The sequence below is a fragment of the Molothrus aeneus genome, chromosome 15 (genome assembly GCF_037042795.1).
Source record: "Molothrus aeneus isolate 106 chromosome 15, BPBGC_Maene_1.0, whole genome shotgun sequence".
Taxonomy (NCBI): domain Eukaryota; kingdom Metazoa; phylum Chordata; class Aves; order Passeriformes; family Icteridae; genus Molothrus; species Molothrus aeneus.
This window is the reverse complement of record NC_089660.1, coordinates 14,904,251-14,928,496: the sequence shown is the minus strand read 5'-3', so window position 1 is coordinate 14,928,496 and position 24,246 is coordinate 14,904,251. Positions and strand designations below refer to the sequence as shown.

Below are 24,246 nucleotides of genomic sequence, written 5' to 3'. Positions count from 1 at the left end.
TCCATAGGCTGCTGTGGGAGCCAGCTTGGGTGAGGACATCTTGGAGTTGGCTGCAGTGACCATCTCTGACCACGGCTTAGATCAGTGCTGGACACCAGAGCCACACCAGGCTGGAAAGATTTGACTTCAGAGGATGCTACCTCTGAAAAACTCTGCTCTTCTTACCTGCCCTCAAACTTGGATTTGAACTTTCCATATCACCTCTCCAGAATGAAATGAAGACAAAGCCACGTTTCAAACCACACCCATTCTTTTAAATTTCTATCATTTTATGTTTGGAGGAAGAAGCAGGAGACTCTTCTCTAAACAAAGCAGTGCTTTCTTAAACACTCATTGTCAATCAAAAACTGCCAAAAGCAATTTTTAGTATATTTCCATAGGCTGCTGTGGGAGCCAGCTTGGTGAGGACATCTTGGATGTGCAAAAGACCAAGCCAAGCCTTTTAGAACATGAATTAAGAACAATATACCGAATTGAAGGCACTATGTCACCTTAAAGCACAAAGTCTGTGCTTTACTCATAGTTTAGAGTTAAAAAACCTCAAATGAAATCCTTGCAAGATTTACTGTTTGTTTATCTTCTGCTTAGTACAATAAATTCAGTTGACAATCCTGTCCTCTGGATATTCCACTGCAGTTTAGCAAGCACTGTTTATCCAAACTGTTTAACACTGCCATGGTACATCCATCTCCTGATTTTTGATAACCATCTCCTGAGTTTTGATAACACAACATCTTATTTCTTGATTTTAACTAGCAATCACATGGAGCACAGGCTGCCAGTCTCTCTCCTTGCATGTGGAATTCTGATATATATTTCTACAGGAAAATCACTTTAACCTTTACCACAGATTTGCTTGAATTGGTCTAATCTTAACCATACTAGCTTAGAAACGGATTTAGCTCTTTACTCTCCCCTAAAATAACATTCAAAGTCATGTTATGTTTACTAAAGTCAGCTAAATTTCCAGCAGCTCCAATGATCTCCATTTACAGACAACAAGCTTCAGCTAGAAGTTCTTAATCTTTTCTGTGCCTGGAAAATCCATTTTATATTGTTATTCTGTCAAAAACAGATCTTGAGGCTGAATGATTTCTTGTAGTTTATTCTGGGTGAGGCAGTAACTTCCTAACGAGTGGCAATTATCTTCCTCACTCCTCCCAGTCCCTGTTGCAGCAAATCCCTTCTTCCCATTCACTACTTGGCCTAAAGGTTGCCTTGTTTTTATTTTCTTGTTCTGCCTTGCTCTCTCTTACTGTGTTTCCCTGTAAAGCAACAGCCCAGAGGAAAACTGCTCCTTTCCAGCACTCATTTATAAAGCTGCTTCTCTAATATACCTAGTTAATACTATTTTCTTTTGAAAGTAAATGATCTAAAATAAAGACATTTCACCTGCAAACTGGGATCCAATTTGCAACACTTTTCTGATGGCCTGATGGGATTCTGCAGGACTGGGCTCTGGCCAGAGCTCATATCCCTTCTTGTACCCTCTGGATTCACTCCAAAAGTCAACTTAAAGGCCAAACCTCCCACAGGAATTGCTGCCTCCCACTGCCATCCCCTTCCCCACTCAGGTCTCAGCTCAGCTCAGCTGCTGGAACCTCCTCCTGGGCAGATTTCCATCATGAGGCTTTTGCAGCCCTCAGCCACTGGAACCCACTGCCACTGCATCTCACTCAGCTCCCACCTTGTCTGGCTGTGTCTGCAAAACTCCTGCCTCTGACTCCTAATGAATGGATTGGGGAGCCAAATTCTTCCTTAGCTGCAGGAGCAAAGTGCATCAGAGCAAAGGACACAGTAACCCCAAAATCCTCTTCTTACAGCAGGGAACAGACCTCAGCACAGGTCTAAGGAATGAAGGTGGGCAATAGTTACACCCTTTGTCTATGGAGGTTTTTATTCCAAGTTGGTTTATTTGTGCAATTATTTCCACACTGATATTCCACAGAAAACAGGGGGCAGAGTCATCACCCTCAAATACCTCACCAATTCTTCCTTAAATCTTTTTAAGGACAGAAAGTTTTCTAAGGAAAATAGAAAATTCCTTGTTTCCCTGAAAGATTAAACTCTCTGTGGAGGAAGTTCACAAGAAAAACTTACCTTGCTTTTTGGGGGCTGGGGACAAGCAGAAGAGAGACAGTGCTTGCTTCCTTCAATATTGCTATCAGTTCCAGAAAACAAGACCTTGTAACATGATGAGTAGCTAACTACCCATTTTCTAGCTAAGCTAATTTCCATTAGAAAGAATTTGAGCAGAACACAGAAGTTGCATTTAACTGCCTTTAAACTCTATTCTATGCAAAGATCTGTGAGCACAGGTGCAGAAAAGCAACTGGTGAGACAAACCAGAACAAAATAAGAAAATACAGCAAGAACTCCCATGCACAGTACCTCAGGTGTGTCACAGCAAACCCCAAGCCTGGGCCCCAGACACATCCCCCAGCTACCCTCCTGCAGGAGGATGTGCAAACACAAATCTGTTGCATGAGATGGTAAAGGCTGCACACTCCAAGTGGGCTCCAGCAGCACAGACTGTAAAGCAGCCCCTGGGGGTAATGAGATAATCCTAATCAGCTTCATTTGTTTGTTGAAATGACATCCCAGTTTTGTTTGTCACAGAAATTAGTTATTTCAACCTAGAAAAAAATTTTAGAAATGCCACATGCCAAATAGGTCAACATAAAGTTAACTATAACATAATTCAACACACAATTAACATAAGATATAATTAACTGTCTTAGTAGCCAGTCTACAGCTCAGAACTGCCATTCAAACACATTATCCAATGTCAGCTTAGCACAGGTTTTCCTCTAAGTAGAACAATCATGTACCTCAGTTGTTTTAGGCTATTGGTGTCTCACAGTAGTGACAGTAAACAAATGTAACTTTCATCATTTGCATAAAAAAGGATTTTTCTAACATTTTGTAGCATAAAAACCAGGATTTCTTCAACATGACATCATTTAAGTTCACATATCAGAGTCAAGAAGAGCAAGAACTATTTCACGGCTACACATTTGCTGTCAGTAATAATACCTGAGGTAAAAGTTAACAAGAAGATATTCTGTTTATGTAGCTTCATTAACAAGACTGAAAAACTCAGCTACATAGCAAATACCTTACATCAGTGAAGTGACACCATCTGATTCCATGACACACAGATTTGATTATTTTGTTCAACAGAGGCAGCAGCCACTGGGCTGTGCCTAAACAGAACTGTGCAGAAATGCTCTGATAATGAGATGGAGCTGCCTGGAAAGGGAGAAGATGGGGTCATTAAAGTCACTTTTTAGTCACTTCTCTGTGATCAGAATTCAGTTTTTGCTGAGGTAAGTGACTGATGAGCTAAAGCCACCCACATGCACAACCAGAATTAACAAAATCCCAGCACCACTTCAGACCTGGCAGAACTGGAAACAAACCAGGGGGTTGCAAGATTGCTCCCAAATGTATTTATTTCCATGATGGATTAAAAAGAAAAATTCTTAAAGAATTTCCACCTTAATTACTGAGTCTTTTACTTAGAGACTGGCTAATCCATTCACCAGATGAAGCTCAAAGTATAGTACCATGGCCCAAATGGAGTAATCCAACTTCCATACAAATACCTAACTTAAAAGGTCTCCTCAGAATTTTTCTTCATGAGCTTCAGGAAGTTACAGAACTGTCTCCTAAAAACATGACACACAGTACCTGCATTGCACATTCTTATCATTTATTGAGAGGTACTTCTTTTTTAACAAAAAGTTCTACAAAAGACATCACCTTCATTTAAAAAATGGATTCATGTTTCTTCTCAAATACAATACAGGCTACATTTTATAAAGAAAGAAATAAATCTTTATTTTAATTAACAGTACAAATACAAGAATACATAGAATATCAAACACTGACCAACAAAACCCATGGAGTGATTCACGTGCACTTTTGTAAATAGGTCAGCCTTAAAGTTGAAAAGTAATACATTAGGATGAAAAATTTTAGGAATTCTGAATCTGGAAAATGGAAGAAATTTAGGAGCACATCACTTAGTTGAGTTCTCCATCAACCCTGTCTAGTCTGTCTTACCATGTAATAAAACCTGTTAGCCAGAACCTCTCCTCCACAAGAGCCCTGTGCCTCAAAGAAAGCAAGGAATGTGTTTGGAGACTGCCAAGAGTGGAGAACAGGCCACGCCTCAGGTCAAGTGCAGGGAACACCTGAGGTGCCCTCAAGGAAGGCACCAGAAGTGCAGCTCTGCCCTGCAATGACACCCCCATAAGAGCAGGCAGATCAATAGTGAAGTGAGCAACCTGTGCACTGTTGAGAGAGAGTTCCCAGAGCAGCTCCTGCTGCAGAGCACCCAGAGTGGCCAGGGTCCCTGCAGCAGTGACTCACTGCTGAGCACACTGAGTTTCACAACTTGCCTTAGAAGATACATACAATGTGGAATGTTTTTTCTTCTGGGTTTTCTTCTCTGTTGAGATTTTAGTTTCTCTCTTATCTTCTTCTGTAGTTTCAAATCTGGATTCAGCTGTTAACCTATAGGCAAAGCAACCATTCTAAATACATATTTAGTTAATATAAACCAGGACTAAAATAAGAATTTTAGGCAAAATCAACAAGCCAGCTGGCAAACAAGACCATCCGTATACAGAGACAGAGTAAGCATGGTTTAAGAAGAAAATGAGACTAAACCAAAGCATTTTTATATCACATTTCATCACTTAAAGCTTCCCCCCACACCTCAGCTGCTGACATGTTTGGTAAGAAGGGTTATTGAATAGGTGAAGAGGCTGAGATCAGCCTTCAGAAACAGCAGTGACTGTGTCATGCACAGAAAGGAGACCCAGTCCCCAAAACCACAACTCCAGGTGAAAAGTCTGAGCAACATCATACAAATGGGATGAAATCAAGCTCCTTGCTTCTACACCACCAAAAACCTATCCTTAAAATAATATGTTCCTTTCAACCTCATTCTACACTACTCTGGCCTTCAGCTTAGTGCTTGAATATCTTCAGTTTGGGGAAGATTTATTTTTAGGCCCTAAATGATATAATTTGTCTGCTGACATGTCTTAATCCTGCTAGGAATGTAAATGGAGATAAAACTGTCTCATTGCTGTTAAAAAGATAATTTTGAACTCAAAACATCAGATTGTGCTCAGATGCCTAAATCTTGGTTTTAACTTAATGAACATGCAAACATGCCATTAGAACAATTGATGAATAGTGATATTTTACCCAACCAAACTACCCACAGCCCATTGACTGTTACACATGATTGTTTTCACAAAAGACAGAAATTATGGAAAATGAAGTTCCAAATTAAACATCACTTTATATAACAACACACTCTACACTTGTTTATCAGCACATACATTAAAGCAATTCCCTGGTGACCTTGTGGATTTTTAGTGGTCTCAGGAGCCCTCAGTGAGCAACCCACACCATGGGCAGCTGCTTTCAGTGATGTTTTTCCCAAAACAAATAGCTGCTTCTCAGTTGCCAGAAACTTATTTGCAATTCAGAAAGGTGCAGCTGAACGTGAGGACTATGAAAGGAACTGTAACAAAAAAAATTGGGGAAATTCAGCTACAGATTCAGACTGCTGTCAAAGTCTGATGCACTGCAGGGCCTGTTCATGTTAATCCCTATAAGCACTGTCTCAACAGGCTGGACAAAACCAGGCTCTGCTGGGCACCTCCTCTAGATCAGGGCTTGCTCCACCATGTGCTCTGCATTAAAGCCACATCTGTAACTCTGAGGGCTGAGCACCTCCTGCCCACAGTCACCTTCACTTTGAGTTGGACAAATCCTCCTGTGGCTACAGCTACAAGGAATTGTTCAGGGAAGAAAGAAATGTGTTCTCAGCAGCCATCATCATCATCATGTGGTGTGCACACCCCAGCAGCTGCAGGTGGGGATGGAGAGTGTCTGTCCATGAACCTGCTCCTATGGTAGATGCCCTTCATTAGTCCCTCCCACTCTTCTGCCCTAACCAACTCCTGCCCAAGGCCACCAAAACCACGACACCAGTGGCCAAAATTGCCAACAAGCAGAAAGAACTCAAACCAGAACAAATAAAAACCACATTCACTTAAGTTACCTCCCAAAGCAGCACCAGTGGATTTAGACACAATATTGCCTTTTTATAGTATAATGTAATTATCTTAGCCTGTAATGTAACAACTCTGGCAACCACACTCACCCTGTGCCTCTTGGGGAGCAGACAGAGGCCAGGACCAAGGGAGTGAAGCTGAGCCTGAGAAGGGTTGGGGCAGTTTTCCTCCTTTCTTTCTCAGTGCCCCACTATCTTTAACTGGCAGGGAGTTTAATCTTGCCCAGGTCTGGCTTGCCCATGACCTCTGTCACCTTTACCCACAAATTTTACCCATCCAATGCTCTCATTTGTCCTATGGAAGAGAGGGAGGAGCAGCTGATGTGCAGCAAGCTGAGGCTCACCCCACAGCTCTCAGAGCCCTGTCCTGGCTCATCAGGTGTCAGTACAGGGAATGGATCAGAGAGAACAGACAATGGTTAAACCCTTCAAGCAAATGCTGGTGAAATTATGACATGATTCAAGCTTGGACTCTACAGACTCCAAACCAGATCTAACTGGGGCTCCTTCTACCTATTTAAATAAGATGAACTTGTCTCATCAGGTGGAGCTTTACTTCCCAAGGCTGAGGGCTGTGCCAAAAACCCAAAGAGCATTATTGGTGTATCCAGATCCTCTGCTGAGCCAAATGGCCACAGGCAATTGTTCAAAGCCCAAGTGAAGTAGATTTGGTGTATGTAATCCAACTAAATAATTTAGGGGAGCAAATAAGCTCTTTGACATCCAAACTCTTTAGATCAAACTCAGGCAAACAACCTCAAATCTCAATGCAATATAAATTGTGCAGCAAGGACTAGAGTTGGCTATTTCAGTTTAAGAAGGGAAGAAAAGCACTTCAATAGAGAAATGTATCTTTTTATTGACCAGTTAGTTGGCCAAATGAGAGGTATCACTGCACATAACCTTTGCATTGCCAGAACTCCAGTAGGCATTGATTGAGAAGTAATAATCAGCACCTGAATATTTAAATCTGTAGTCTCAACACTCCTATCAGAACCTGATCAGTGCCATCCCCTAATGAGCTACTCCAGTGCTGGCTGGAGCCCTCTGGAAGGACACAGAGGTGCCCTGCACACACAGCTGTTGGCTGACATTATCCAGCTGTACCTGCTTAAACCTCCTCAGCAAGGAAATCTCTTCACACAAGGGACTTTGTCACCTCCACAAGCACACCCAGATCACTTCTGACCACTTCCTCATTGCCTCCTGGGCTGAGATGACAAAGTCAACCCCACTTTCTAGAAATTAAGTTTGCAGCCCTTTCACAGCTTAAGTGGCTCTGTTCTCTCACAATTCATGGGTCAATGTCAGAGCTCCACTAATTACTGCACAAAAACTATTCCAGGCACAAAACCTACCCTCAGAGACCACAACAGCCTTTTCAGCTGCAGCATCACATTTTAGTTGACACAAGGTCAAACAATGACAATTATCCACCCTTATTTTTTTCCTCCCACAAACTCTCCCTGTTCAGGTCCCCACTCCTGATCAATTTGCCAATATTTTCTGTGCCCAAGGTTCAGCCACATCCATCACAGAACAGTCCAGAGATTCTTTCAGTGTTTAGAAATCCAGCTTCTCAAACACTCCGACTTCATCATGGCTTCCTATTTTATAGCACATCATAGCAGATCAGGAGTAAATAAATCCTTAATGTTAGCTTAATATCATGACCTGGGGTTCATTAACATAATCAGAAACAAAAAGAACTTTCTGCCTGGATTTGCCTTTTACAGGTTCATACTATCACCAAAAAAAGCATAACAGCTTATACAAAGTTTTGTGGCAGCTTAATTGTGTTTGTGGTTTTTATTTTTCTAATATTTTCCATCTTTTGTTCCTTATTTGAACCAACAGCAGTGGATACAAGATTAGAAACCTCCCTCTGAACTATGGTTTCACCTTCCTCTTCCATTTTTTCTACTCTCTCTGCTTTCCAGCATCAACTCCATAAGTAATTTCCACTCCTCACCCTCTCTCCAGTTCCCATCTCCAGTTCCCCTTCAGTTCCCATAAACTATTTCCAACAGTTTCCTGTAAGCAGACATCAGATCTTCTATTCCCCAAAGCAATAGAAAGAAGTTAAACTTTTCATATCAGGTTACATTCTGCCTGTTCCTTTATGTGCAGAGGACATTATCAAAACCCAATACCATCACTAAATTATCCTAATCTTTCCACTTTTTCATGCATATCTGACCTTCCTGATCTTCCCTCCTCACCAACAATCCCACATTTTAACACAATTGCTAAAACTGCTGTTTCTGCCCTATTCTCTCCACAGTTTGAGACCACTGCAGTGTTTGGCTACTTGAAAACTGTTAATTACATCCATGCAACCTTGAGGAATTGATCCAGGAGTCAAAGCACCAATCCAATTACCCTGAATGCCATTAACATTGGCTGTTTCTTCCACAGATATTAGCAAGTTGCAAGTCCAAAACCTCTGGACTAGCCTAGACTTTTTTCCTACCCCCAAACACTCAAGTATGTGTTTACAAAGAGTATGAAGAGAATACAAAAAGCATTAGTTGAGAAAGTAGAAAATCAAAGTCAGCATTGTTTTCACCAGAATAAAGAAGCTGGAGATAATGACTGTTCTCAGTTACTTTACCATCTAGCAAAAAGTAACTTCAATTCTCAGTTCAGGAGAAAAATCTCATCTTAATTTGGCAGTTGTGTTTCCAGCTATTGTGCATCCAGACCATGCATTTGTCTGACAACACAGCTCATTAGTTCTCTATTATCATGTACAATGAAAATTAACACAATTCAGGTGAAGAATTACTTAAATAATTTCTAGGCTTTTAGCTAAATCTGGAAGTTGCTGGGGGCTGAAAATAGGTATGAAACTGGAGCATGACTCCAGCTGCCTTTACTACCTTGAGCTGTAACACAGCTGTGGGGCAGTTCTGAGGGCACCAAGAACACAAAGTTCCTGATGCTGGAGCAAACCAAGTGAGCTGTCATGCTACCTACACACCTCAAATGTCTTCAACAGGAAAGTTACTTCAGAGACTGTTTTGAGAGTCTTTTATTAGTCAGTGTTTTAGTCCTTCTAAAAGGGAGTGAGAGGCTGAGCGTGGGCAGGCGGAGCTGAGGAATGACACTGCATGCAACACTGAGCAAATAGATCAAGCAGTGCAGAGCACAGTTCATGCAGCCAAAGAAAAGAGATGCAGCTCTGTGCTGAGGGCCTTGAGCAGAGACAGAAGCTGACACTGACCTGGGGACAGCTGGAGCTGAGGAATTGTTTCCACTTCTGCTACTCGAAGTAAAGGTGACGTGATTCTCATCTTGAATTTTAACTCTTTTTCTTTCTTTTTCAGGTTCAACAATGTTTCGTATTGCCTGGAGAGCTGTGTGCAGAGGGGATGCTTGGACAGGCTGTTTTTTTGGAGAAGCATCACTTTGCTCCAGGTTTTTGGTAGTCATCTTTTTTCCTTCCTTACTTGGCAATTGAGTGAGAGCAGTTTCTTTCACTGGAGTATTTTTGCTGTCAAAGTAGTCACAAGTTGCATTCACTGGAATTCTCTCCCTCTTCTTTTTAATTTTAGAACCTTTAAGTAATTCTAAAGGAAAAAATGGAATATACATTTTCTACAAAAGAGAAGCTGGAGATTACTTGTTCCCCAACACGTTCACAAAAGAATATTTCCCATTACTAAAGAGCTTTGAATAATTCTTAATAGACAACTTATAATTAGATATATTTATATATATTTATATCTATATATATTTATATCTGTAATTTAATAGACAATTTTAATACCCTTAAAAGAACATTTCTTCATATAATCTGATCATCCCAGCAGAAGTTAGCTTGAAAAAGAGACAACATCTTTCTCCTCATCCACTCTGTCTTTTCAGCGAGGCTTTAAATTAAATGCTCTGAACTGCAGGTTGCTGAGGTAAGCTTCCACAAATCACATTTTAAAGGTAAATCCTCTGGGTGTGGACAAAAACAACTTTCCTATCTGGTTCCCCATTCATGGAATCCCAGAATTGTTTAAGTTGGAAGGGATCTTAAAGCCCATCTCATTCCCAGCCCCTGCCATAGCAGGGACACCTTCCACCATCCCAGGCTGCTCCAAGCCCACCCAGCCTGGCCTGGGACACTGCCAGGGATGGGGCAGCCACAGCTGCTCTGGGCACCCTCAGCACCACCCTCACAGGGAAGTTTCATCCTAACATCTCACCTAAATTTGCTCTCAGTTTAAATAGAATCCTTTTCCTCCACAGCTCCCTTGCTTTGCCCATACTCAGGTATCAGCTGTTTGTCAGGTGGGTCTCTCTAGTCAAAATTTAATCCATATTAACTTGAGCTGCTACACTATTTTCCTGTAAATGCTTTGCACCTCATTCCAAAGCTCCCATCAGCTGCCTATACCCAGAGAGCTGAGGCTTCTCATCACCACAAAGACACTGCTGCTATTATGGGAAACACCTGAGATTGGATCCCACCCACTCGAGTCTGGTTATCTACCTGTGCTCTATGAAGCCCCTGAACTGCCATTTTTAACTATAAACCTGCATTCTTTGGTCTCCTCTAGTCAGTGTTCACACATTCAAGTGAGGTCTTGAGCAAGGCAGGACTTTTCTACTTCAGCTCAGCAGATTTTGGATCAGGTCATTTCAGAAAGTCAGCAACTATTTAAGCATTCAATTCTGGAACTAAAACAATGTCTTCCCATTTAATGTCATTCCATTTTTCCATTTCTAAAGGCTGAGAAAATCAGAAATTTATATTTTCCCTGATAGAAAAGAATTTGTTACCTTCAGGTTCATATTTCATTTTCAGCTCATCCAGCATAACCCGCAGGTTCATATTCTCACTCTGACAAGCTTGCAAATGCCTCTCATTTGTGAAGAGCTTCCTTTCAAATTCCAGGACCCTCTGGCTCTCATACAGAGCTTTCATTCTCTGCAGGGATAGCTCATTTTTCAGTGTTTCAGTTTCCTTGCTGGGATGGGAGGAAAATTATAAAATGAGTCACACTTGGATTGGTTTGGGTTTTTCTTTTAGTAAAGCAACAGCTAAACCCTGAACTTCATCCTAAATTGGTATTTGTACATTAGTAGGAAAAAAATCAAGCTTTTTTGTCCTATAAAACCTTCTGAAGGTTACTATCTCATTTTTTATAAGAGAAATAAACATACATAGCCTAAAGAATAAGGAAACTGTATGAGATTAACTTTTAATTTATTCAAGGTCTCAACTGCCCTGTATCTACGAGTACTAACAACATTTCTGGAAGAAAGCAATAATCATAAGCAGTATTTCTGCTGTTATCTTTTAAAACATAAATGAAACTACAAAAAACAACTCTTAGTCCTATAACAAAGTCAGGTTGGTTCCACAGCATTAGAAAATGCACCAGGAACAAAACCCATCTGCACATGGGTATGTGCAGCAACACACAACAGTAACAAAAAAGGGAGGATGAAAACAAGTACCTAGAAGATAACCCTGCTACAAGCTCAGGCTGGAATCACTTACTTTGAGTTGTCAAGTTTAATTTGCAGTAAATCTGCATAGTAACCATTTTCAGAGTCACTTCCTTTTGCTCCATTAGCAGGTCTGGACTCCTCCATATTCTCATATAAACTCTGATAAAGAACAAGTGTCAGCTTGTCAGGCAGTGACCTTTCAGAAGCACATCAGCTTAGTTCTTAGGAGACATTTTCTATACATTTTGATGGTAAAGCCTCATCATAGAGGGATTTAAACACAGATGACAAAACTCAGCTGCTCTGAGTACCTTCTCATTTGTTACAAATGTCAAATAGCACTAAAACTGACAGCTCTCTCTCATTCACTGAAAACAGGAAAAAAATGAGTTATTTCAACTCTAGAAGGTTTGCAAGCAGCACTGCAGAACAGCTTTCTTGCTTTTTACTTGAAAATGCAGGGTATTTAGTTAACCCACAGGGAATTTTTCTCAGCATTTATTTCTAGGGTCATCAGCTGGACCCCAGAGGAATATCAGCCATGCCCATCAACAGTCAAAATCTCAAAATCAATTACACATTTCAGATGAGGAAGTTGGTTCATAGTAAAGGTTTTAGAACACATGACACTGGGGTTTTTGTTTGGTGTTTTTTTCTGAACAAGCAGTACTCAAATTTAATCCTGTCCCAGAGACCTCCCAGGCCTCTGGCACTCACCACCTACAGATACTTTTGGTGGTTATTGGAATCAATCATTCCATTTGCCAACACTACTTATTTATGGCCTATAGACAGAAATTAAGTACAGATCAAGTTTAAACATGACAAAACTGGTAAAACAATCAGGCTTCTTCAATTATTGCTGAAATGGGTTAAGCCTGGCTTCACACCAGATTATTGGGTTAAATGCAGAATACAGGAGGCTATCCTGGAAAGCACAGTCCTACTGCACAAGCAAATACACCTCAGTTTGCATTCCAAAGCTCTGATAAGAAAGGGCCAAACAAGTCCACAAACATGCCAGAATTAAGAAAGGCTCCAGTTTTGCACTCTGGAAACACACAAACATCAGTAGTATTACACTGTGTACACAGAAATCCTCGTGTGTTTTTTCACTTTTCTAAATACTGACAAGATGTTTTTAAGCTGCATAAGAAGACTGAAAAAACTGCTTTACAAGGATAATTAAGCACTTGAGTTTCACTAGAAAAGAGCATGCTTTAGCTGCAAAGTTGAGCCACATGAAGAAAATAAAAATCCAGGAAATTCAATAGAGCTGAGGCACTAAAGACTAAAGCCTAAGCACACACAGTACAAGTGCCAAATGACTGCACCTTCTCAGGGAAAAATTGGATGGCACAGCTCAGTGAGCTCTGACCAAGTAACTATAAACGATATCAAGGTGCTTCACACAGGACAAAAATTGTTTCTTCAACCCAGGTGTTGAGTGGGGCATAATTTTCTGCTTCTCTACACTTGAGGAGTCTAATCTTCTCCAGCTGCAAAATACAATTCAGGTCAAATAAAGATATGAGTCAGCTTTTGGATACCTTCTTCAACCTGAGCATGGGCTTCAGATAGCTTTCATAATTCTTCTTGTTTTCATGTTTTAACTTCCAATTATAATTTTCCACTTAATTAAAAACCACATACCTTAAATTTTTCTAGCTGCCTCACTTTCATAAGAAGATCTTCTATTTCACCATTCTTTTGCTCTAACATGGACTGTAAGCGTTCCAGCTGATCAAATTCTGCCTGGGAGCCTTTCAGCTGCAGCAGTGTGGCCATCTGCAGCTGGAAAAGAGGAAAAAACTATTTACAACAAGCACTGGGATTAGTGACTGAAAATCCCAGCCTTTCACACAACATTGGTTCCTCTAGCCTTGTAACTCTAAACCTGAACATAGAAGGGCACTGGGTGTTTGCAGTCAGTCTCTGTGACACAATCCCAGCAATTATCAGCACAGACACCCCAAGGCAGAGGGCAGCTGAGCTCTCAGTGAGCAGTGCAGCCCTGGGCTGTCCCACTCACCTCTCTACTGGCTGAGGAGAGCACACACACCCTGCCAAGGGCACACAGAGCATTCCACAGCCACCATCAGCACCAAGCCAGCCAGAGGCCAGTCTCAGTCCAGGCTGACTTGTCAGAGCTGAAATGCATGCTGAGAACTCACTTAGGAAAACCCACAAGCTTAACCCCCCCACTTTTTTCAGTTATAACACCACCATGTTTGCCTTCCACAATATTAACCCAAGAATTTCAGCTTTTTCTGCTTCTCCAATGGAATACCTCCTTTGAGGCAAAATAACACCCGCTGTCATTATAAAGGAGAAGTTAAAAAAATCTTACATTTACAGCAATATTTCAGTTGGGGTTAATAATATTGAAGCACAAGGATCTTAATACATTTAGTTACAGGTGATACATCAGACATTTAAACAAGAAACAGAATAAATGAAAGACTTGACAAGGTGTTAGGGAAAACTGAGACATTTTTATCAATCTAGTCAGTATGGATAAGGTAACACTGGGAGAAATCAGAGGGAAAGGATCAAGTAAAAAAAATGAGATTACAGAGAAAAAGCAAGAAGAGCATTTACCCTACAGAATCTCTTATGTCAGCTAAAGGGTATTGATGATTCTGTGCACAAATTAGAGCTAATGAAAGATTCAATCATCTCCTCAGAGCTTCCACAGGATGTAAGGGAGGCAAAATTGGAAACTCCACCTCACTGGCTGCCTAAAACAATCCTCACAGCTCCCAAGCACAGACACCCAACCTTTTTCCCTTTTCCCTTAAAGCCCTCCTGCTAACTGTCAGAAATGCAAATTGCAGCTGATCTACATAACAAGGAACTTAAACAAGCTGGAAAGGATGCTCTGGACTAGAAAAATACACTAGAGGTGGAAAAGCTTTCCCAGGAGTGCTGTGTACATTCTGTTCAGGAGCCAGCTCCTCAGGATTTACCAGTAATTACCACAAAGTGAGATTCTTAACTAAAGATGCAACAGCAGTTACCTCTCCTGTGGGGTAAGCAGCTTTGAGTGGAGAGATCAGCTAAACTCAGATTGAGCTTTAACTGGCAGCATCTCAGTGCAGCACAACACACAGAGGATGCTAACAGGGATTTAAAGACAGCAGCTTAAGCAAAACAGCTGTCCTAACAAACCACTCATCTCCTGTACCAGCAGGAAAAAAAATAGAAAGAAAGAATTCCAAATAAGAACATGAAGTACTAGTACAGGAATACCAGTTTACCTCCATTTTTGGTACTTTAGTATTAGGTGTGTTTCTTACACCATTCAATGACTGACTCACCCCGTATCACAAAGAAAATTTCCAAAGCAACTGATCCTACCCAATGACTGTCCTCATTCAAATATCTTTGCTGTATCAGTAGGGTTTTTCTTTTCCTTTAAGACCACTGTTTAAACTATTTTCAACCTACTCCACAAAATCTAGCTAATACAAACCTTCAGTGCACCTCATCATAGTCACCCTTGATGTTTAAGCACTCTCCTCAAACTGCATGACCAAGCAGTTGATCAAAATTAAAGGATCCACTTTAGCATTAGAAAAATCTTGAGACCAACATGAAAAGAGTTGGCAGCTCTGCAGCATCCCCCTGACATTATCTTGTAAATCAGCTTCTGCTAACTAGTCCTCAATATTAACCACCAGGCTCCCATCCTATTTAACTTAGAGTTATCAAAGTTAGGACTTATTCTTACACCAAAAATAGAGAAAAGAAGGAGAAAAAATATGGACAAAGACAAGAAAGCAACACAGAGGTAGAAAAACCCAAACCCCTACAGTGTGATGGTGGCAGAAGCCTGTCTTTTTCTTTGCTCCCAATCCTAGCAACCACAGTTAAAGTACAAATACTTGATTCATGTAGTACAAGGATTGGACAAGAAAAGAAAATACAATTACCAAGACAAACTGAATGCTAGTTTGACTGACAGGAGCTGTGTTTTACATTTATCCATTAAATAACTACTGCCAAAGTGAGTAAACATGGTGCCCTCACTGTAAGGTGGATGCTGTTGGACCATAGCAGTCAAACAGCACAACATCATCTCACTTGTTTTTTCTCCCATTTCCCCCTCCCAGACTACTGCACCATATTTTAGAGATAACAAATCCCCTGGCCTGTGCATTAAAGCAGTGCCTTATCCGACCCAAGGACACCCTGGAGTATTACAGGAATCATCCTACCTTCATTCTTTGCAATTGTTCTCTAGTGAATGCATGCTGTTTTTGTAGGGACTGATATTTTACTTTCACACTGATCAGCTGTCGTTCCATTTCTGCCCTACGGTCCTCCACCTACAGAACATTGTGAACAATTATTACTGGGAAATCACAACACCTGCTGTCACTTGGATGAGGAATTGGATCAGGACATGCTGCCTAGCAATTGGTGCTCAGTCTGCAAACACTGCTTTTCCAGCAGCAGTACTTGTAAATACAGGCTACTCTCTTAGCCCTGTGATACAAGTGAAAAGACAGTGCCACTGAAACCCAACCAGTGAAATGCAACAGATTTTTCTTTTGTTCTTTTGATATCAAAATAAAGTAACATTCCATATGCTTCAGTGTTGCTGTAGAATGGTTTTGTCCACTGGCAACAGAACAGTTTAAAATGATCTGAACTGTTTCTTCACCCATCCCCTGGATGCTGCCATGAGACATAATGCTCCCTATGCATTTAACTCTTACTCAAAAGCTAATTCCAAAACCCTCCCAAAAGCTCCGACATCCAGACATTTTCAGGAAGTGTGTAAGGCAGCTTTTAGCAGCAACTGTTAATATTTCACATGCTGCCATTAAAGGTGGATTTATCAGCTGAACAAAACTTCAAATCAAGAGCTGCAGACAGAACCATGATGAACCCTCAGTCACAACTTTTAACTTGATAGTCAGATAACTTGAAGTGATTCCATTAAATTTACAAATTCCTTATCTACAGAAAGAGCATCAAATGGTTTTCCACATGTCAGATCAACACTGAAGTCATATTTGAGGAATAGAGCTATATGCTGGCCAGATCAGGTGCAAATACTCCCATATTTTCAATACAAGAAAGAAAACTGAAAATACTTCTCAGGCATCTGTTGCACAGTTGTACCTCAGCAAAGAGAGAATTGCCTTTACTTGTAGGGTCCAAAGATTGTTGCACTGCATGATCCAGCTGAACCTGAAGCTCCTGATTAGCCTCATGAGCTTTCTAGATTAAAGAAAGAGGATATTAGTCATTTAAGCATCTGATGTACTGCATACACAAATTTAATCAGATAGCTTTACCTCTTTTTCATTTCCTATACTTTAGCAGAGATTATATTGTACTGAAATCCTTAACATACAGTTCTAGTAACAGAGAAAAATTAATTTAATTTCACTAAAACACTTAATATTCCACTTGTTCTTCAGGAAAAGAGCACAACTAAAAGCCTTTAAGGGTAAGCTTTGATGTTTGTCAGCTGGATTAATGATATTTAGATCACTCTCCCTGTGTTCATCTGTGACAAATGCTCTACTTCCCAGTACAAGATTCTCCAAAGCATTCAGCAGGAACTTGAAAAAAAAAGGAGAATTCTGCCAGTGACCTGTGAGAAGGTCCCCAAGAGGCAGAACAGTGCCATGCAAAGGCTCTCCTTTCAGAGCTGCCACAAAACAAGGCCAACAGAGAGCTTTTACCAGCAGGCAGCACCAGACACGACCATTATCCTTCTCTTTTCCCTCTCCCTCACATCTCCCCCTCCACCAAAAACCACAACACACCTTGTGCAATTTGGGATTATCTACCCCATGAATAACAATTAAGAGAATACCTCTAATGCATTGCAGTAAAAGACAACTTCTTTTTCCCTCTCTTCTTTGTCCCCCTGCAGCCGCTCCAGCTGGTTCCGTAAGTTGCTGTTCACCAGCTCTAACTGCTCCTTACTGCACTGCAGCTCGTTCAGCTTCTCTTCATCACTGGCCTAAACAAACAAAAAAGCATGACATTAAAAATAGTTAAAACAACTGAAGACAAGCAGGTCTAAGTAAACCAAAGCCATTTGTTAGTAGTAATTAGTTTTGATACAAAATATTATCTTGAAGAAGGTATTAAAGCCCACCTATTAAGGCTGTCATTTTTTGCTGTGCACATTGTCTGAATAAAAGTCACCCCTAACGTGGCACTATGGACAGCACACCTAAAAATGAAATGAGCAAGAGGGCAGAATTTCATCTTCAACTAGGCTACACTGCAAATGCAGAGCTACTCACACACCTTCTGACTCTGGAGCTCAGTGAGCTCGATCTGCAGGCTGAGCATTTCTGAAGACATGGTCTCATGGACACGCTCAGACATCATGTGCAGTTCTTCTGATTTGGCAGCAATGATTTCCTTCTGATGCTCCACTTTTTGTCTCAGTTGTTTCTCTGAGAGTCGGGTTTCATCCAGTTCTGCTTTCAGGTTCTCCAACTTAAAAACAGTTGAGCACTAAATAGCATCATTCCATGGTAAATTCTTGAAAAGCACAATACTTCTGACTGCTCCAATTATAGAAAATGGCTTGGAAACACAAGAGTAGCTTTTAAAAATAAGCATTGAAATTTAATCTCATTCAAAAGTGACTACACAGATTTTTTTAAAAACCAACCAAACAAGCTACTATACACTATTTATAATTTCTTTTGGTAGTTAAGAGTGCACTTACAAGTTAAGAAAACAGTATCTAAAATGGTATTAACAACTTTTTAGCTATATTTTAATTATCAAACCTTGTTTTTAAGATCACTGATTTCTTGTCCATAGGCTCTGTCAAGCTGCTCTTTCTGTTTATCCAGTTGCACATTTTGCTGTTGCTTAAGGGACTCACACTCAAAATTCAAGCTTTCCAACATTCGATTCTTGAGTTCAATTTCTCTCTGAAGCGTGTATTTCTCTTGTTCAAATTTCTGAAAGAAATGACACACTAATAAATCTAGATGTAATTGTACACTGTTCCCTAAGCATTTATGAAAAAGCACAGGCTCAGAACCAAGATACTTGTAACTCATTTAGTCTTTTGTTGGGAGTGCCAATTAGAGAGTTGTAATATCCATGTTATAGAAAAATTAAAATAACTGCTCTAAAATGTTATGATTTATAAATGCTGTGTTTATGATTTGATTGTGAAATAGTCTCTTCTCCATGGAAACTCTGTATTTCTTTGCACCCAACATGAAACATGTGGGTATCTTTTCTGCAAGGGCCATAGATTTAGCCAGACTTTGTATGTCCTTTCTACCACTACAGAACCCAATTATGTTAAAAATTACTCCAGTCCATCAAGCAGAACAGCTGAGTTCAATAGTTTTTTTAAGACAGCTACATTGTCTGTTTCATAATAAATCCCATCAACTCTTCCAGACTGAAGAATAATTTTTTAAACAGCTTTTATCTACGCTTGATTGCACGTTTGCTAATTACAAAGGGCAGCTTCATTTTACTCTTCCATTCGGCCAGCAACTAAGGAAAAGAAAATCTTGAAAGCAAAAAAGGTAAAAAGGAAGTCAAATTAATCTAAACATGCAGATTTTTATTTCCTTTTCAAAATAACCTAACTCTTGAGACACAAAACAGAATTAAATAAAAAACTGAAAGCTGTCAGGTATCAAAGTGACCTCTGTGGCCTAGACACAGCTTATCAAGGACAGGCTTAGCTCTCAGGGCAGAAGCTTGAACACAAAGATAAAGACTGGCCACAGGACAGCTTTGGGAGTGCACTGCTTGGCCAGAGCCAAGAACAACAAAACCCCAGCAAGACCTTGCCTGCACACTGCTACAGAAGAGCACACAGAGCTTCCTGAGAGGCCTTTGTGCCTGCTGGTAGAACCCACACTTGTGTTCACAGTAACTGCCTTGAATTACTGCACTCAGAATGCACAGAGGAGAGCCAGAGAGATTCAAAAGCTCTGAAGAATCTCTTGGGTAAGCACAGCTCCCACAAAATGTTATTCTACTGTATGAAGGCCCACAATTCCTACCCTCCACCCCTGGAATCCAGGTTCCCAGCCAGGCTCAGAAGGTGGCTCCAGCCTCCCACACAGGGTCACAACCTCTGGGAGCAGCTCAGTACCTGCCCTGTGTGCAGGTCAGCAGGAAAGGATCATCCTGCCCTGGCTGCCTTGGAACCGGTGCCTTCAGCTGCCTCTCACACAAAGCTCACTAATGGTGAACTGACCAGAATACAAAATTCTGTCCATTCAGAACAGCTGGGTGCTGCAACAAAACAAACCCTTCAGCTCTATCCCAGGAGAAGGGATGGATGCACAACCAGAAAGAGACTAATTGAAGATAAATAATTTATCTGAAATGCCAGCTGGCTGAACACAAAGATGGCCATTAAAGCCTTGATGAAAAGTGGAAGAGATTTTCCCAACCAATTACTAAAAAGAAAACTAAATAATACCTCCCTAACTTAGCACTATGCTACTCCTTTTCCTGAGCTGCAAAGGAATGTGCTAAAAAGCTCAGAACCTCTGGGTATTTGGAAAATTTGAAACCTTTACTAGAGAAGAAATCAATTTTACAGTCTTGCTGCTAGCATTCTTTGCACAGCTTTTAAGTGATATAAAGTTGACTGGGAGAGCATACATAAATGGATTGCTAGACAGAGGAAAAGCATGCTCTGAAGCAAATTTACTTTAGCATTTAGCACTCATTTTACATTAAAGGCAATTAGTCCTACATGATACTGAACACTTGATGCATAATTAGCTATGAAACCCTCTCCCAGTTAGATACAATTACGCTCAATGGCTTACAGCTGAGAAAAAAGCCCTCTCTTACAACTACTTAGAGCTTTATTAAAATTAATCTAGATGCTCAAAGGCATGAAAACACCTGTGCCTTGCAGAAAACAGTTAAAATAAAACAAAGTTCTGGTTTTGAACTCTGAGAAGAAAAGGCAGTCATCACCTCAGTTTTCTCAGTCAATTCACAGCGTGTTTGATCCAGCTGGTTCTGAATCTCACTTTGGGACTCCAGTAAATGCAAACCATATTGTGCTGCCTTTCTTCGCTCATTCTCTGCCTCCTTGAGTTGCTGTTTAAGACTTAAAATGGTCTCTGCCTCCATTTTTCTTTTTTTATTCAACACTGCAAAGAAAAAAAAAACCTTAAAAATATATTGCAGTAAATATGTTTTATAGATAAGAGTAGTTATCTGAAAGAAGTTATTGGATTTCCTTTCTTAACCAGGACAGAACCATATATTGTTGCAATACAAGACACAAAAAAAGCTCACAAGCAGACCTGTGAACAGTAAAATAACTGAAATAGTTATCTCTTCATAAACTTGGTTACTGCCTTATTTTTGATTATATCTAACATGCAGCAAGAGCACTCCTGTGCACCCAGCCTTCCTCTGTGCAGAACAACCAGAGTTAATTTAGGATAGAGCTCTCTTGCCAAGTACAAGACAATTAAATAACCTTAGGAAAACACTTCTATGCACTTGGCTGACACTATTTTCTCTGTATTACAAACCAAGCCCCACTAAGTCCAGCATTTCTTGTGTACACAAATAACACTTAAGATTGGAGTAGGTAGCTGCCTTAGCAGGACAGTGTACTCCTAATAACATTATGTGGGATGGAGAAACAGATAACAGGTAAGCAAGGGAAGAGTCAAAAATAGCAGCCCTGTAAAATATACGGAGTTTAACACAGGGCTTTGCATTTATTTAAGTGCTTAATGGAGTCCTTCAAAAATTAGTTTATCTGTTGGTAAATAATCATCTCCTTGTCACATTTCAGAAATTTCATCCTTTTCTAACTGTATAATGAAAGACAGAAGGTGAATTTTGCAAAAAAAGTTAGTCAAAGTAAATCCAACAAACCAAGTATTTATAAAAATAAAAAGTCAAATTAACACCATAAGCTCATATGACTGCTTGCTCCCAAATCTGCTAAATCGGCCTGCTGCAAAAAAATCCTATTAAGACAGAAAATGCTAAGTAACTTGGGCTTCTGAACAACATATGCCAAGAGGAGGAAATAACAGAGGGAGACAAAAAAAAATCTTACAGTTGATTTTTCAAAGCCAGGGCCCATAACTTTTATATAATTTTAGAATTAAAGTACTTCTGTATTGAATACCTGACTCCTGCTTTCTGTTCTCACAAAAGCAATTTATTTGTTGTCATTTCTTACTGGCACACCCATCATTCTCATGAATGTTGTAATAGCCATTCTTCACTTCTTTTTTTTGCTAACTTTTAGTCAACATGAATAACTCCTAGGGGAGTTACTCAGCTTCTATAATAGAAAAGAATTTAATTAACATGCAGAAGTAATTGTACCATTACTGTGCCAATTCCTTTCCAAGGCACAAGATGGAAATGATCACATTCTGATTTTTGCATTTTCTCCTCACTTGCTATCCAGGTTTAACACATACAAAGAGACTTTATCCAGCCAGGCTTTGAAACCTCGGTTTTCACCTCTAAGCCTCAAATTCTAGTTCTACATTTATACTAAAATATGCCAGGGAAACACAGGAATTTTGCATACTGAGACTCATCAGTATTATATTAATACAGGGACACTACATAGAAATTAATTATTAAGTGTTTAAGGCAAGGTGTAGCAATACAAGAACATAGGCAGCAGCCAAGTATTTCCACTGGTAAAGAGGATGAATGAACCATTGTTCACTTACAAAAACAGAACTTTAAAAATAGCTTTATTTTCTGATCAGACAATAGCATAGAGGCAACACAGCCACATGGCAGTTCCTAGTTTACTAACTTAAATGAACAACGTGTTTAACTCACCTCCAGAAGCCCATTGAAGTAGTTCTTGACCTTATTCTTCCACCCCACCTTTAAAGGAAAAAAAAGTTGTCTAGTCTGGATGAGTCTGAGCTGCCAGCACAGCCCTTGAGAGCAGTCCCTTTTCAGAAGAGGCTTAACCCTGCTGGCTGCCTCATGAACATGCAGATCACAAGCTAAGCCCCCACATAAATGCAAATCTTATTCAAATCTCAGTGAGGCAGCTGTCAGACAGTTTAGCAACAGTCAGGTCAGGCAATGCTGCCAAAGGATGGATGCTCTGCAATTTGGCTAAGGTCACCTTCTTCTGGCACACCTGTAATTTTTAAGGGGGGGATTTTTGTCTCACTGTCTCCTACTACTTAATCTCTTTTGCATTTCTCTTCCAGTTTCACATACAAGAACTTTGAGCTCCTAATAAATTATTTGATAGACAAGAGAAAAAAAAAGTATGGGTTTTTTCTTAATTTTACAGTTGAAGTATGGAGGAAAAGAAAAATAGCTTTCTTATTCACACATTCCTGCTGACTGTTAGGGGAAATAGCAAGTATGCCTTTTGGAGCACAGCCAACCTCAATTTTTCCTTGTCAATTCTGGATGAATCAAACAAGTCCAGGTAGTTTTGTTCAAGAAGCTGTACACTGAAATAATTGCCAGCAATTTAATATTATACATGAGGCTAAGTAAATTACTCTGAAAATAACGTTTTAAGATCAATTGAATCGGGAGCAAGGTGAGTAGGCAGGAGGAAGGAAACAACAGACATCAGTCTTTATTTATTCTATTGAGTTACAAGAGTTACTCGCTTCTGGCTAAATATCTTCAAACATTTAATGAGAGATTCTATACACCTCAATTATTCAACCATTCAAAGTCTCCTTAATAAAAGTAACAAGGTAGGAGATAAAAGGCAGTCTGTTGGTAGGCCAGCTTTCTTCTCCCACTCTAGCACACTTCTCTGGTTAAACTCCTATTCCCCAAGGCCACACGAAACAGCTGCCTGATCCTATCAAAAGTGCATTTTGTGATCAGGAGCACAGAGTCTCCAGGGTGGTTTATCTTCCCTTAGCCCAGGCATTCCCACAACCCAGTTACTTACACAAGCCCGTACCTGCACCCACCACGCTGCACGCTCAGGCTGAAAGCTTTCCGGAGCCGATCACCTTCCACAGACAGGCTCTTGGGAGGGCCGGTACTACAGAGAACAACAAACATCACACAACAGCCTCATCGTTGGGCCACACAGAGCCGGCTCTGGCAGTGCTGTGCGTCACCAGCGCCATGTCCCCGCTGTCCCCTCCTGCCGGGGCCAGACCCCCACACCCGGTATGGCCCAAACGGGCTCGCCTCGCTCCTCCGCGGGCTGTGAGGCAGCCAACGGCCCCACCGGCTGCAGGGAACGGCGGCGGGCACGGCAGCAGCCCCAGAGAGAGCAAACCCCGCTCCCCTTCACTGCCCGCCCTCGCTCGCTGCCCTCTCCCCGCACCCGCCGTTGCTGCCGTTCAAACCGGGCTCCGCGGCGCCGCCCAAGTCTCGCGAGATCAGTCTCGGGAGATCCGCCCCGCCCGCTCCGGCCCCGCCTCCCACGCAGGGCGGCCGTGAGGGGCCCCGTGAGGGCGGCTCCTGCCCGCGGCTCCCGGGGCACTCACGGTGATTCTGTCTCAGCGCTGCCGCAGGGTCGTGGCCGCCCCGGTTATCGGTGTTAAATACAAAGCTGTCCCGAACCAAATCGCACACCGAGGAGAGCAATTTCTATGTTTTATTCGAGTTTGCCCGAAGTAGGAGCTTAGTGGCAACGCGAAAGGCTGGCTAACAGACCAGCAGAACTTTACACTATTTATGCGTTTCAGCATAGGCATCAGCACTCGGTGGTTACGAATTCCATA

General features: G+C 41.0%; 1 protein-coding gene across 3 annotated transcripts; it reads right to left on the bottom strand.

Moving 5' to 3' along the window:
* Positions 1–3,698: 3,698 nt before the first annotated feature.
* Positions 3,699–23,865, bottom strand: SPDL1 (spindle apparatus coiled-coil protein 1). 3 transcript variants are annotated; one of them, XM_066560027.1, is made up of 14 exons: positions 23,847–23,865; positions 23,472–23,555; positions 22,364–22,411; positions 20,507–20,685; positions 18,325–18,501; positions 17,831–18,025; positions 17,388–17,537; positions 16,685–16,783; positions 15,772–15,882; positions 13,205–13,345; positions 11,601–11,710; positions 10,877–11,064; positions 9,327–9,672; positions 3,699–4,521 (listed from the first exon to the last, which is right to left on the bottom strand). In XM_066560027.1, exons 4-14 carry the CDS (start codon positions 20,663–20,665, stop codon positions 4,374–4,376), a joined length of 1,824 nt encoding a protein of 607 aa, XP_066416124.1. In that variant the 5' UTR covers positions 20,666–20,685; positions 22,364–22,411; positions 23,472–23,555; positions 23,847–23,865; the 3' UTR covers positions 3,699–4,373. The 3 variants fall into 3 exon arrangements, with proteins under 3 accessions (XP_066416124.1, XP_066416123.1, XP_066416125.1); XM_066560026.1 differs by lacking the exon at positions 23,847–23,865 and having other exon boundaries at positions 23,472–23,772; XM_066560028.1 differs by lacking the exons at positions 22,364–22,411; positions 23,847–23,865 and having other exon boundaries at positions 23,472–23,772.
* Between the last annotated feature and the right edge of the window lie 381 nt (positions 23,866–24,246).